Consider the following 16,193-nt stretch of genomic DNA (forward strand, 5'->3'; position numbering starts at 1 on the left):
GACCATATCACAGAGCAATAGTCAAAATTAGATCAACTAGAACCTGCAGGACTTGTTTGGTCGACTGCTGCACAGAAGAAATATCAGCACAGGGCAGAGAAGCACCAGATTGAACTTCACTGTGCTTTCTAGAGTTTTCTCCAACACTGTCAACATTTCCCTTTACTGTGGAAATTGTGATCGAATCAACGCAAAATTTGCCACTTTGAAAGCAAAATACTCAAACAAAACTAACTATGCAAAACTAACTATGCAAGAGATTTTGTTGTAGGCAGAGCGCATCGGAGTAGGATTCTATTGCAATGACAGGCAGGCCCATTCTCTACACAGACCTGTGCGCCATATTCAATCAGAGCTGCTGTAGGCCTATATGCAAATAGACCATGGCCATACATGGATTTGTGCCATTAACTTTGAACTGGACTGTTTTACAGCATGAGCGGTCATGATTATTATAGGCTTGTTTTGAGATTGAAGCGAGAGCTGCATGTAGCCAAGTGTTCACATTTGTTCATATTCTTTGCTAGTTAGTGAGTTATTAGCTAAGTTATAACTAACTTGTAGTCAGCAATGTGGGAGTGAATGCTTCCTACAAGAGCACAAACTTTGTTTGTGGGAGTCGGGTAAAGAGATTTGTTTTGTCTTAATGGGGCAGTGTTGTATTTTGAGACAGACTTGAATAAGCTAAATATCCAATAGGCAATGAGTAGCAAGCATACTTTGTCTGATTCTCTGTAATAATGGTATGGGAATCATTTAGCATTTTATTTTGTAAAGTTGTTTCTTGCATCAAACAATACAACAGAATGTTCAGACCTTGTCTGAAGGACAAGTGGATTTCCCAAAAGTTTGCTAAGAGCTGGCAGCAAGCTGATTGATCTGCTGTTAGAACCATTAAAGGATGCTTTACCATTCTTGTGTTGCGGAATGACTTTAGCTTCCCACCAGGTCTGAGGACAAACTCTTTTCTCTAGGCTCAGATTAAAGATATGACAAACAAGACTGGCAATATTGTCCACTACCATCCTCAGTAGCTTCCCATCTAAGTTGTCAATACCAGGTGGTTTCTCATTATTGTTTGTTTATGTGTAACTTTGTGTTGTTGTTTTTGTTGCACTGCTTTGCTTTATCTTGGCCCGGTCGCAGTTGTAAATGAGAACTTGTTCTCAACTGGCCTACCTGGTTAAATAAAGGTGAAATAAATACAAAAATAAAAATTGATGGACTGCAATAATTTTTCCACCTCTCCTGTACTAACTTTACGTATTTCAAAATTACAATGTTTTTCTTTCATTATTAGAAATTTTATGCATGAATATGGTGGCTCACAGATTGTTGTTGGCATTTCATGTCTGAGTTTGCCCACTTTGCCAATGAAATAGCCATTCAAATAATTGCCAATATCAAAAGGTTTTGTGCTGAATGAGCCTTCTGATTCAATGAAAGAGTTGAATGAGTCTTTCTGCCCACAATTTCATTTAAAGTACTCCATCATACTTTATATCGTTTCTCTTAGTTCAGTAATACAGTTCCTTCTACTTTTTTTTTCAGTTTAGTAATATAATTATAATATAGAATAGAATTGCATGATGTGTGCAACAACAACAAAAAGGTTCAGAACCATTTTTGGTTTAACTTTTTCCGCGGAGGTAAGGAGAGGAAAGGCAACTTGAAAGTCGAGGGAGCGAACATAAACGCCGTGACGAGCGAGTGCCAACTCGAGCTCTGCTTTACATCAGCAGCTTGGGAGGAAACATCACGTGGTGACACATATTCCGGGACTGACGCCACCGTCCTCGTCTCTAAGCAACCTCTCCATCCGCACCGCGTCACCGCGCGCCAAGCCGCACGGTTGCCCAGCAACTTCAGTTTTGCGCTCGCGCCCGGCCTCGCGCCCCACTCGAAGCTCTGACGCGGGTGTGACGTCATTGAAATGTTGTCAATTTGTTATGGGAGGAGGAGTTTCCCCTTGAACACTGTGGATGTCCGCATTCCATAGGAGCTCACATGCAGACGGAGTAGGGCAGTGCAAGAGCCGATTATATGACCTGACAAGTCACCCTGTAAATAGTTCTTACTGGCACGACTGGCACACTGTGCTGTACATTTCTGTACATATTTCGTTAAAAGAAAGACAATTAAAAAGTTATATGCCGTTTTATTATACTTTTCTCGTATTTTTTTCTCGTAATATCCTTATGGAATGACTTGTACCTGCCTATGACAACCGATTGAAATGTGAGAGGTGTAACGTTACCGACATCCAAAACGGTAAGACACTGCAATGCTCTTATGATTGTTTGGAAAAAAAACTGGCTGATAGTTCATTGTAGTTTTATAATGGAAATGTATAATGATCGGGTTTTTTTATAGTTTTTTTTTAATTTGTCTCAGATTTAGGCAGCCTATATGCGCCTTGCTGCCATTGAACTTTTAATTTAACACATAACAATTGTGTGTTGTGTTATAAAGGCCTACATTATCCATTGACTTCTCACATTTGGGTATGTTTATAGCTTGAATCCGGCGCTTATCAAATATAATGAATAAACTATATGTTTAGTTCAGTAGGATAATTACATTTAGTGCAAGATTGTACAGATGTGAAGGGATGTGGTCTATATTTAATACTTTTCTGCGTCATCATGGTGCAATGCAAATGTTAATTCAGAATCTTAATTGTTGATGAGCACGAATAGACTACGCCTAGCTAAATGTGTAGCCTAATGATTAGGACTATAATTATAACGTTATTATCATTCGTTATAATAATACACTGATAATGTAATGCATTTGATAACACACTAATAATAGGCCTACAATAATAAAAACAAATATAATAATGGCATTACGCATAGGCTTATGTGCATTTGATATTTACAATTTTGTATTTTGCGTCGCAGATAGCCAACTACACACAATTTGAATCCTATCCTTTGGAATAGTTAATCAGTGTGGCATCATGGTGATCGTAACGGAGAGAAGCCCGGGCTCCCAGCCCAACCATACGGGCTCCCAGCCCAACCATACGGGCTCCCAGCCCAACCATACGGGCTCCCAGCCCAACCATACTCATGGAAGGCCTCTACAGGTCGGCTTCTACGAGATCATCCGCACACTGGGGAAAGGAAACTTCGCTGTGGTCAAACTGGCAAGGCACAAAGTCACCAAAACACAGGTTAGCATCCCTGCTCTTTCATTAACAATGCTTTCATGTCATATTTTATTCCTTTCAAAATCACACAGACAGAACTCATTTTTATTATTTTTTAAATTGATAGAATCATATCAGCCTCTCATATTGCATTTGTCCTAGATATAGTAGACCTACATACCCGTGTGTTTACAGTTTGCTTTTTTGGTTGGTTGTCCACTGCCAGGTGGCCATAAAGATCATTGACAAGACCAGACTAAACCCATCCAACCTAGAGAAGATCTACAGAGAGGTCCAGATCATGAAGCTGCTGAACCACCCCCATATCATCAAACTCTACCAGGTGTGTGTGCTGTCTATTATAATATGGTTACATTGTTATTGGATGTGTGTGTGTGTGTGTGTGTGTGTGTGTGTGTGTGTGTGTGTGTGTGTGTCTGTGTTCTTTTGGGTGTGTGTGTGTGTGTTCTTTTGGGTGTGTTGACTGACACTGTATCCTGCATGGATACAGATGAGTGACTGGTCCATGTGTTTGGCTACGTGTCCACAGAGAGAGACACAGGCTGAGCGGGTGCTGAGGACAAACACAGGCAGAATAAGCAAGAGAGGTAGAGGGAGTAGGGATGGAGGTGTGGTGGCAAGGAAGAGAGGGGTGGAATTGTGGGATTAGATGGAGAGAACGTAAGGACTCAGTGTGTGCTGCAGCTGTACTATTGTCATGGAGTGTGTGTGTCTTCATCTTAAAGCTAGCTGCTGACTCCTAGGACACGTTGCTGTGAAACATAAGTACACATATTAATTCAATCCTTTTTGACCTCTCTTTCTCTTTGGGGAGATGATGACAGAGGGAAGGAAAGAGAATTGCTTGGATGAGTCAGTCTCTGTAGGTCTGAGTGTCAAGCTCAATTAGCGTCTATGGTAGTCAAGTGCAATGTTTCTGTTCCTCTCGTAAAGGTGGCCCCGCCAAGCACTACTGCTGCTCGGCCCCTAATGACGCTACCACAAGTCCACTTTTTCCCTCAGCGGGCCTGACACTTTTGTGCAGATGCCCTTACACACACACACACACAAAGTACACACACAGCACCCAATGCGACCCCACTCGCACGCCTTGAGTAAGACAGGAAAGTCATATGTTTTCCAGAGGACGATTCCTCAGTTAATCTCTATGTCAGATGAGCCACTGTGAGCAGATGAATACAGAGGGATAGTCCCCCTAAAGAGACACAGATCTCTATCTCTCTCTCTCTCTCTCTCTCTCTATATATATATATATATATCTATCTATCTATATCTATCTATCTCTGTATATATATATATATTTATCTATATCTATCGCTATCTATCTACATATCTATATACAGTGCCTTGCGAAAGTATTCGGCGCACTTGAACTTTGCGACCTTTTGCCACATTTCAGGCTTCAAACATAAAGATATAAAACTGTATTTTTTTGTGAAGAATCAACAACAAGTGGGACACAATCATGAAGTGGAACGACATTTATTGGATATTTCAAACTTTTTTAACAAATCAAAAACTGAAAAATTGGGCGTGCAAAATTATTCAGCCCCCTTAAGTTAATACTTTGTAGCGCCACCTTTTGCTGCGATTACAGCTGTAAGTCGCTTGGGGTATGTCTCTATCAGTTTTGCACATCGAGAGAGCGACAATTTTTCCCATTCCTCCTTGCAAAACAGCTCGAGCTCAGTGAGGTTGGATGGAGAGCATTTGTGAACAGCAGTTTTCAGTTCTTTCCACAGATTCTCGATTGGATTCAGGTCTGGACTTTGACTTGGCCATTCTATCACCTGGATATGTTTATTTTTGAACCATTCCATTGTAGATTTTGCTTTATGTTTTGGATCATTGTCTTGTTGGAAGACAAATCTCTGTCCCAGTCTCAGGTCTTTTGCAGACTCCATCAGGTTTTCTTCCAGAATGGTCCTGTATTTGGCTCCATCCATCTTCCCATCAATTTTAACCATCTTCCCTGTCCCTGCTGAAGAAAAGCAGGCCCAAACCATGATGCTGCCACCACCATGTTTGACAGTGGGGATGGTGTGTTCAGAGTGATGAGCTGTGTTGCTTTTACGCCAAACATAATGTTTTGCATTGTTGCCAAAAAGTTCAATTTTGGTTTCATCTGACCAGAGCACCTTCTTCCACATGTTTGGTGTGTCTCCCAGGTGGCTTGTGGCAAACTTTAAACAACACTTTTTATGGATATCTTTAAGAAATGGCTTTCTTCTTGCCACTCTTCCATAAAGGCCAGATTTGTGCAATATACGACTGATTGTTGTCCTATGGACAGAGTCTCCCACCTCAGCTGTAGATCTCTGCAGTTCATCCAGAGTGATCATGGGCCTCTTGGCTGCATCTCTGATCAGTCTTCTCCTTGTATGAGCTGAAAGTTTAGAGGGACGGCCAGGTCTTGGTAGATTTGCAGTGGTCTGATACTCCTTCCATTTCAATATTATCGCTTGCACAGTGCTCCTTGGGATGTTTAAAGCTTGGGAAATCTTTTTGTATCCAAATCCGGCTTTAAACTTCTTCACAACAGTATCTCGGACCTGCCTGGTGTGTTCCTTGTTCTTCATGATGCTCTCTTCGCTTTTAACGGACCTCTGAGACTATCACAGTGCAGGTGCATTTATACGGAGACTTGATTACACACAGGTGGGATTGTATTTATCATCATTAGTCATTTAGGTCAACATTGGATCATTCAGAGATCCTCACTGAACTTCTGGAGAGCGTTTGCTGCACTGAAAGTAAAGGGGCTGAATAATTTTGCACGCCCAATTTTTCTGTTTTTGATTTGTTAAAAAAGTTTGAAATATCCAATAAATGTCGTTCCACTTCATGATTGTGTCCCACTTGTTGTTGATTCTTCACAAAAAAATACAGTTTTATATCTTTATGTTTGAAGCCTGAAATGTGGCAAAAGGTCGCAAAGTTCAAGGGGGCCGAATACCTTCGCAAGGCACTGTATATCTCTATATATATATTTCTATATATATCTCTATATATATATACATATATATATCTATACATATCTATATCTCTATATATCTCTAAATATATCTCTATATCTATCTATCTCTGTATGTATATATAATCTCTATACGTCTCTATATATATCTATCTCTCTCTATATATATATATATTTCTCTCTCTTTCTATATATATATATATACAGTATATATCTCACTCTCTCTCTCTCTCTCTCTGTAGATCTCTCTCTCTCTCTCTCATTTCAATTTAAGGGGCTTTATGTGCATAGGAAACATATGTTTGCATTACCAAAGCAAGTGAAATAAACACAAGTCTCTCTCACTCACTCTCTCCCTCTCTCTGTTGCTCCTTCTCTCTCTGGGAAACAGTGAGGTTTGAGCATGTCAGGTGCTAGCTGTTTGATGAAGGTTAGAGCAGGTTTCTATGACCTGAGGGAAACCCTTTTCTCTTTCACACCCCATCATCTGCCCACTGAGGGGGAGGTGTAGTGCAGTGAAGGCGATTGTGTGATCCAGAGGTCACATCCTCTCCTTATCATCCTCCTCTTCCAATAACCGAAAACAGAACAGTGAATTACGAGCAGTCTGTACCGTATGACTAGTCGAGGAGAGAAAGTAGCTAGAAGAGGATAGGGGGAAAGCCTCACGAATAACACCAAAGTGTTGATCCTTGACCTTTAAATAAGCTGCAGTTTCCATCTTATGTGAACAAAATGTCCCTTTTTTCTGCATTTCTGAAGATGATCACAGCCTCTCTCTCTCTCTCTCTCTCTCTCTCTCTCTCTCATTCACACACTCCCCCACACACCACTTAAGGGCCAGTATGAGGGCCCTTAACGTGCTAGACTTCTTCTCTGGAAGCCTGTATGACATCAGCAGCACCTCTAGGTGAGAGGGACACAGGGTGGTTATCATCTCTCTCAGATAAAGACTATAAATTACTCCCTGTATGGGAGCCTCTGTGCCGCCATAAAAATGACTGCTGCCCAACACCTCACTGTCTCTCACAGAGTTAGAAAAGTGAAAGAGAAACTGGGTTGGAAATGAAATGAGGCTATAAAATGTGTGACATAGCTTTAGGTGTTGGTTTATTGAGTCCTGGCAGTGATGAATATCAGTCTTTTCTTCAGAAGAGGTAGTGACACAACACTTCCACAATGTTTGGTCCCCGAGGGCTCTCCTGGCCCTGGGAAGTTTCCTGGAGTTCCAGGAAGGTGCTGGGACATTGTGTCTTTCCTTATTTTTCTTTTTGTATTTGCGGTGGTGATGAGTTCTCGATACACAAGCTCGTCCTTTGTGTCTGAACATTTCTCTTCCTTTCCCAGAAGGAAAGAGATTTGGTTTCTGTTGAAAACAGATGACAGACAACACAGTATTAGTGGGAATACTGGTCAGTATGCTCTTGATGGTGCAGCTATAGATCCTCAAAAGGTTCTACAGCTCCACTATCGAGAGCATCCTGACCGGTTGCATCACCGACTGGTATGGCAACTACTCGTTATCTGACCGTAAGGCGCTATAGAGGGTAGTGCGAACGGCCCAGTACATCACTGGGGCCAAGCTTCCTGCCATCCAGGACCTATATAATAGGCGGTGTCAGAGGAAAGCCCATAAAATTGTCAGAGACTCCAGTCACCTAAGTTATAGACTGTTTTCTCTGCTACCGCACGGCAAGCAGTACCGGAGCGCCAAGTCTAGGACCAAAATATGCTCCTCAACAGCTTCTACCACCAAGCCATTAGACTGCTGAACATAAAAATCGCCACCGGATTATTTACATTAACACCCCCCTCTTGTACACTGTTGCTACTCGCTGTTTGTTTGTTACCTACACATAGTCACTTCTCCCCCACCTACATGTAGAGATGACCTCAACTAGCCTGTACCCCTGCACACTGACTCGGTACTGGTGTCCCCTGTATATAGCCTCATTATTGTTATTTTTATTGTGTTACTTTTTATGACTACTTTTTATTTTAGTCTACTTGGTAAATATGTTCTTCTTCTTGAACTGCACTGTTGGTTAAGGGCTTGTAAAGCATTTCACTGTAAAGTACTTGTTGTATTCAGCGAATGTGGCAAATAAAGTTTGATTTGAACACTGGTTTGAACTATTTCTGTGTTCATATCCTATAAACAAAGAGCATGCAGGAAGTGCCTGTCAGCTCTGTTATGCAACAGTGCATATCATGGAAAGTCAGCGTGCCGTGTGTGTGTGTGTGTGTGTGTGATTGTGTGTGTGTGTGTGTGATTGTGTGTGTGTGTGTGTGTGTGATTGTGTGTGTGTGTGTGTGTGTGTGTGTGTGTGTGTGTGTGTGTGTGTGTGTGTGTGTGTGTGTGTGTGTGTGTGTGTGTGTGTGTGTGTGTGTGTGTGTGTGTGTGAATGAGAGGAAGTGTGGTCAGGGGAAAGATATGGTGTCCAGAAAACATCCCCAGTGCCCAGTCCTGTCTCTGCTAAAACACTTACAGCAGCCTTTACAGTGGAAAGACCTCTTTCCTCACGTTATCACTGCAATTGTGCGTAGCCTACTTCTTGCTAACCTCTTTCCATTGTCTCTCTTTGTATTCCTCTTAGGTTATGGAGACTAAAGATATGCTGTATATTGTGACAGAATATGCCAAAAATGGAGAGATGTTCGGTGAGGATTAAATTCATTATCCCCTTTGTTGTAAACTGTGTTGGGCTGTTTCATTTGACATAATAAAGGGGTCAAATAGATATCAAGGTCCTCTCTTACCCAGTATTTACAGTCCTTATTCAGTTCTCTGAATCTAAACTCTCTTCTTCTCTCCCTCTTTTCCTCTAGACTACTTGACCTCAAACGGGCGCATGAGCGAGGATGAGGCACGGAAGAAGTTCTGGCAGATCCTGATGGCGGTGGACTACTGCCACAGACACCACATCGTTCACCGTGACCTCAAGACTGAGAACCTGCTGCTGGACACCAATATGAACATCAAACTGGCCGGTGAGTCTGTGTGGGAGATAACAGATAGCAGACTACCCTCTGTCCTTGATGGTTCCCTACTGATATCCAGACTGCTAAATGTCTCTACTAAAGAGAAGCCATGCATCACTGGGTCGGTGCTAATGAAGTGTCAACTGCCAAGAATTAGAGGGTTCTTCATGGTAAAATAGTAGAATAAGAGCAGGGCTGATCTGATGCCACAAAGACCAAGTGTGACAGTCTGTCGTCAAAAAACACACACACTAACACATACACACACACACACACACACACACACACACACACACACACACACACACACACACACACACACACACACACACACACACACACACACACACACACACACACACACACACACACACTAACACACACACACACATGCGCATGCACACAGCAACACAAATAATCATTAGTCGATCTCTCTCTCCTTCCCATTCAGACTTTGGATTTGGAAACTTCTACAACTCCGGCGAGCCCCTGTCTACGTGGTGCGGCAGCCCCCCCTATGCAGCACCCGAGGTGTTTGAGGGGAAGGAGTACGAAGGGCCACAGTTGGATATCTGGGTAAAGGCTGACAGGGAAACCGCACACAACATGGCTACCCATGTTTTGAACGCAGGTTGACATTTATTGTCATGAATCTTGCCTTGGAGACAGCTCTGCAGAGTGGTCACTAGCTGGCACAGCCACAGAGTCATAAGATCTGATTTTAAACCTAACATGTTGACCACACCGACGCGTTGCGCGTGTGCGAGCTTTGCAAAATAAATGTAGACATACATGTTATTCAGTCATTTCAACTGCTCGCGCCCATCAATGAGGTTCTGTTTGCCAACCGCCATATAAAGTCCACAGGAGAAGAAGCCTGAAGGAGGAGAGTTTACTAGACAGTAACTAGGTTTCCCCTTGTATCTGTGGATGAATTGTCAGAGTAGAGAACACACGATTTTGTGTGACTCAAAATGAGTAAAAATTCTACAAATATCGATAAAAAAAAAGGACCTTGTGTATTTCAGGTACAATAACAACCTAATGTTTATTTCCCAGGACAAATGAGCTAGCTATAGCAAGCTAGCTAGCTAAATGTCCATGAATGTTTCATGTGTTTCGACCTGCTTCAGAGTACGTTTTCAATATTTCAACCTGCGTGTCCTGATTGCATCTGGTGTGGATGGACAAAATCAACATGCGTGTGATGGTGGACTCACCCGCGTGCCCGGTCTAGTCAGCATGTAACCCTAACCTTAACCTTAACCACACTGCTAATCCTAATGCCTAACCCTAACCTTAACCTTAACCACACTGCTAATCCTAATGCCTAACCCTAACCTTAACCTTAACCACACTGCTAGTCCTAATGCCTAACCCTAACCTTAACCACACTGCTAATCCTAATGCCTAACCCTAACCTTATAACCTTAACCACACTGCTAATCCTAATGCCTAACCCTAACCTTAACCACACTGCTAATCCTAATGCCTAACCCTAACCTTAACCACACTGCTAATCCTAATGCCTAACCCTAACCTTAACCTTAACCACACTGCTAATCCTAATGCCTAACCCTAACCTTAACCTTAACCACACTGCTAATCCTAATGCTTAACCCTAACCTTAACCACACTGCTAATCCTAATGCCTAACCCTAACCTTAACCTTAACCACACTGCTAATCCTAATGCCTAACCCTAACCTTAACCTTAACCACACTGCTAATCCTAATGCCTAACCCTAACCTTAACCACACTGCTAATCCTAATGCCTAACCCTAACCTTAACCTTAACCACACTGCTAATCCTAATGCCTAACCCTAACCTTAACCACACTGCTAATCCTAATGCCTAACCCTAACCTTATAACCTTAACCACACTGCTAATCCTAATGCCTAACCCTAACCTTAACCACACTGCTAATCCTAATGCCTAACCCTAACCTTAACCTTAACCACACTGCTAATCCTAATGCCTAACCCTAACCTTAACCACACTGCTAATCCTAATGCCTAACCCTAACCTTAACCTTAACCACACTGCTAATCCTAATGCCTAACCCTAACCTTAACCTTAACCACACTGCTAATCCTAATGCCTAACCCTAACCTTAACCTTAACCACACTGCTAATCCTAATGCCTAACCCTAACCTTAACCTTAACCACACTGCTAATCCTAATGCCTAACCCTAACCTTAACCTTAACCACACTGCTAATCCTAATGCCTAACCCTAACCTTAACCTTAACCACACTGCTAATCCTAATGCCTAACCCTAACCTTAACCTTAACCACACTGCTAATCCTAATGCCTAACCCTAACCTTAACCACACTGCTAATCCTAATGCCTAACCCTAACCTTAACCTTAACCACACTGCTAATCCTAATGCCTAACCCTAACCTTAACCTTAACCACACTGCTAATCCTAATGCCAAACCTTAATCATAAATAAAGACCAAAAAGCTATTTTTAGTTTTCATACATGTTTTATGATTTTGCCAATTTTGACTTTGCAGCTGGCCTATCTAGCAGAAATAGCTCAGTTCTGCCACCAGGGCAAGATTCATGACAATAAACAAAGCGTTTTGCAACCAAGTTCTACTCTTTTCATGTAAAATGAATGAACACAGAAGTAATGGGAGAGACCATTTGTTGACGTTCTCCTGGTCTATCTCCCTACAGAGTCTGGGTGTGGTTCTGTACGTTCTCGTGTGCGGATCCCTTCCGTTCGACGGGCCCAGCCTTCCCGCCCTCAGACAGAGAGTCACAGAGGGGCGCTTCAGAATCCCCTTCTACATGTCTCAAGGTATGCATCACCATGGCAACAACACAGTGACATATTTCATAGTGTAATTGGGATTGATACATTTACTGATGAAATGGCTGGTTTATATTAAATTAAATCACATGCTCTAGCATCGGAGAATGACCTTGCTTTCCCTTCTACCTCCCTCCTTCCATCCTCCCTCTCTCTCCCTCCCACTCTTTTCCCCCCAGACTGTGAGAACCTGATCCGTAAGATGCTGGTGGTGGACCCAACCAAGAGGATCAGCATGGCCCAGATCAAGCAGCACCGCTGGATGCTGGCTGACCCCACAGCCCCTAACCAGACCCTCAGTATGGCACTGCCCCTCACAGACTACAACTCCAATCTGGGGGACTACAGCGAGCCCGTCCTGGGCATCATGCAAAGCCTGGGCATCGACCGCCAGAGGACCATCGAGGTGAGTGGCAGATTGGTTGATGTGTTAATTGGCTGATTGGTTGATTGGTGTTATCGTCATGGAAGGAGGATTAGAGGAGTGTAAGGAGTGAGGGGAGCTGTGTTGTTATATAGATTAAAGGTTATAGGTTATATCGTCGTTTATACAGAGTATCACTAGTGTCCTAGAAATACAGTATTTGAAGTACACTGTAGAGACAGCTAATGGGGTTGGGTACTGGGTTGAAAGTGGTGAGGCTGTGAGACAGTTAGTAATGTCTGGCAGTAGAGTAGGTGGTATGTTATGCTGCCTCCCAGGCAGGCACCACAGTCAAACACACCCTGGATCCCTGTACGCCTGGTGGGCTTACTACTCGTTTTGTAGGGAGAATTAGGGGGATAACTGGCATCTGCTTTTAGAGGCTGACACTGAGCTGAGGAGACGAGCTCCAACAGCAGTCTCTCAGTAGATCAGACTGAGTGAGTGCAGAGTGATGGGCGCAGAACGTGTGTGTTTCCTGTCTGACAGAAATAGAGAGTGAGAGAAACAGTCCTTTATTATGACACCCTTTGAACCAAAATGGCTGACTAACATGTCCTTAGCTGTATTGGAATACTCATACTAGCCGCACTAACCATAGTATTTGTGACATAAATGAAGTATATAGTATGCATATTGGTCATAGTATGGATATAGTTAGTATTCCAAACGTTCTCGGATGTCATACTACATTCGCCAAAATATGAAGTATACGAGCTCTGGACACTATTTCCGTGCTTTTAGGGCCCATAATGCAATTCTTCAGAAATTGGTTTTCAGATTTGAAGAAAATGTCGGATAATATGCAGCCGGAGTCCAACGAGAGCGGATACAAATTCAATGCTTTAACTAATTATGACAAATGTTAAGATACCTTACATGTTATGTTGTCTGACAATTTCTTAGCTACGCTATCCTTGTGAACTGCATAGCATATCATTACAGCAGTATGTACCGGTATGTTAGCTAGCTAGCTAACGTTTTTTGGCTACTAATACATTGAACTTGCCAGTATATTAACTATATGCTATTTAACTAACTACCCAACATTTATTAACTTGATTATTTCCGTTATTCTTAGTGGTATAGTCGTTGTGCGTTCTTAATGCACATTCAGGTGCATTCGTAAATTCTCTCTGGCTATCTACTCTGATTTCAGAGCACTCTCCTCTGAGTGTACCTGTGCCAGAGCGCAGAATAACTGATGAATTTATGAACACTCAACACCTGTTGAATATGGCCAGTGTCAGTAAACATCAGTAAATAATCATAATTAAATTGTTGCCAGCAGCACAGTTACAGTCACCAACACTCTGGATAACATGAAAACAGCCTAACCAGCTCTGCTGGGGAGAGTAAAATGGTCAGAGTGAGATGTTCTCTCATTTGTGTCTGGAAGTAGCTAGCAAGTTAGTATCAACCCTACTCCTCGGCCAGAGCGTCCAGTGAAACTGCCTGGCATTTACAAATGAACAATCAGACAACGCTCTGAGTGCACTCTGGTACTCCAAATTGAATTTAATAACACACCGAAGTCGTAAAATGTCTAGCTAGTAATTTGTTATGATCACAAGCCTGCAAGAGGTTGCATAGCAACAGCATCAACTTCTGATAGACAGGCAAAGCGCTAGTAAGCTGAGAAAGAATATACAGTATACTAAAATGAACTAATAGTATGTAGTATATACTCATTAAGTATGTAGTATACAGTATGTTAGTATGAGTATTCAAACACAGCTCTTGTCTTTTCCCCCAGTCTCTGCTGAGCAGCAGCTACAACCACTTCTCAGCCATTTACTATCTGTTGTTGGAGAGGGACAGGGAGCACCGGGCCTTGCAGCTCAGTCGCCAGTGTGGACCCTGGACCCAGAAACCCAGGGACACCTCCGACTCCGGTACCCCAGAGGTCATCATGGAGGACAGCTTCAGAACTTTGGCCTACCCCATTCAGTGCAAGACCACCCCTCCCATGCAACCGGAGATGGAATATGACCACGGTTCATTGTTCCAACGTGTGGCGTTCCCGGTGGAAGCCAGTCTGAACCGACTGCTGTGTAACCGTTCCATCTCCCCCAACAGCCTGCTGGAGACCAGCATCAGTGAGGAGGTCACACACACCTGCTCACCCCTCGTCCTGCCCACCACCACCTCCCGGCGACACACCCTGGCCGAGGTCTCCCCTCACTTCTACCAGTGCAACCCCCCCTGCATCGTGGTCAGCCTCTCCGATGGTGCATCGTCTGACAGCTGTTTGAAGTCCTTGTCCACCCCCAACCCTGCCCTGCGCCCTCCTGTGGGGGGGCTGTCAGCCATGCCAGCCTCTGGGACTGGCCCCAGGGCGTTGATCTCTGCCGGTACCCAGCTGGCCCTCTCCTCTCATCTCCTCCCCCAGGCCCAAGCTTCCAGCTTCCAGGAGGGCCGCAGAGCCTCTGACACCTCCTTAACACAAGGTATGGGGGATGTTAGTTTATAACCATTACATACAGTATGTATCATTCACATCATCATCACTACAAGGAAATGTATCAGGCCCAACAGAATTTGACCCATCCCCTCTCTGTGCGCCTCCCCAGGTCTGAAAGCCTTCCGCCAACAGCTGAGGAAGAACACTCGCACTAAGGGTCTTCTGGGTCTGAATAAGATCAATGGGCTGGCAAGGCAGATCTGCCCTCTGACCTCCGACCACAGTAGCCGTGGCAGCCGGGGATCAATAGGTCCCACCTTCAATGAGCACCGCAGCATGCTAGAGGAAGTTCTGCAACAGCAAAGGTAAGATGGAGACATACACAGAGACACACACACCTGCACATAAATATAATCACAACCACATAGTCACAGTAAGTGAAATTCTAACCCCTCCTCTCCGTCTCTATTTACAGAATGCTCCAGATCCAGCACCAGCCCCAGGCTCCTCAGTCAGAATCTACCCAGAACCCTCTGCTCTTCCTGTCCCAGCAGCAGCCCCCCTCCCCCACATCCGTTTACACCACCTCAACCCTGTTTGACACCTCCGCCTCCTCCCTCCCCCAGGGGGAACATCAACACCCCCTTTCCCCACACCAGAGTCTCCTGTCTCTCCAGCACACCTTCTGGCAGCAGCCTTTGGAGTCATCTTCCTCCTATGGCTCCTCTTCCTCCTGCTTCTCATCATCATCCTCCTACTGTGCCTCCTCCACCTTCCTCTCCCCTGTGGCCTCCGCTGCTTACCTCCTCGAGGCTCGCCTTCACATCAGCCAGCAACCCAGCCTTCATCCCCAGACCAACCTACACTACCAACCCCAGGCCCAGGGCCAGGCCTTCACCCAGGGCCCCTTACCCCTTGTGGCCAGGCAGGGGATGTGGAGCCTGGATTCAGCCTCCGGAAAAGAGTCAGAGATGCAGGAGCTGAGTCTGGGTGGGCAGCTGAGCAGCTGTGTGATGGTGAAGTAATGGAAAGAAAGAAAGGAGAAACAGGAAACAACAAATTCCTACTAGACCAGAGTACTTGTTCTGTATGGCAACCAGAGTAAACATTTCATGGTGATGTCATCACTGATGGACAGGAAGGGTGAGCACTTTTTGACAGTGGGAACAGAACTTTGAGCTGTGGAGTTGCTCACAGATCATCAGATGATGAGAAGATGATAAAGTGTGAAAAGTGAACTATTGGGGAGAGCTAAATGAAAAACTGAGCATAGAATGGACAGATAAAGAAAGAAATGATGAAAGTGACAAATCTAGATTCTGTTGAACAACATACAAACACTCACACTCACATCTAGGTGTGTGTATCTGTGTGTGATCACATAAGCTGACAATTAAGCAATAACAA

General features: G+C 43.8%; 1 protein-coding gene across 1 annotated transcript in view; it reads left to right on the forward strand.

The window, feature by feature from the left end:
* Positions 1-1,988: 1,988 nt before the first annotated feature.
* The window catches only part of LOC109871033 (serine/threonine-protein kinase SIK2-like), a 17,693-nt gene continuing 3,488 nt past the window's right edge, over positions 1,989-16,193 (forward strand). Inside the window, exons 1-11 of the mRNA XM_031806257.1 lie at positions 1,989-2,271; positions 2,904-3,178; positions 3,381-3,497; positions 8,747-8,810; positions 8,979-9,140; positions 9,583-9,707; positions 11,823-11,946; positions 12,138-12,364; positions 14,139-14,832; positions 14,956-15,151; positions 15,262-16,193. The exon at positions 15,262-16,193 is cut by the window's right edge and continues 3,488 nt beyond it. Of these exons, the coding sequence (XP_031662117.1) occupies positions 2,963-3,178; positions 3,381-3,497; positions 8,747-8,810; positions 8,979-9,140; positions 9,583-9,707; positions 11,823-11,946; positions 12,138-12,364; positions 14,139-14,832; positions 14,956-15,151; positions 15,262-15,811 (2,475 nt within the window). The 5' untranslated portion in view covers positions 1,989-2,271; positions 2,904-2,962 and the 3' untranslated portion in view covers positions 15,812-16,193. The remainder of the gene's footprint in view (positions 2,272-2,903; positions 3,179-3,380; positions 3,498-8,746; positions 8,811-8,978; positions 9,141-9,582; positions 9,708-11,822; positions 11,947-12,137; positions 12,365-14,138; positions 14,833-14,955; positions 15,152-15,261) is intronic.

Source organism: Oncorhynchus kisutch, linkage group LG26 (assembly GCF_002021735.2).
Source record: "Oncorhynchus kisutch isolate 150728-3 linkage group LG26, Okis_V2, whole genome shotgun sequence".
NCBI classification, from domain to species: domain Eukaryota; kingdom Metazoa; phylum Chordata; class Actinopteri; order Salmoniformes; family Salmonidae; genus Oncorhynchus; species Oncorhynchus kisutch.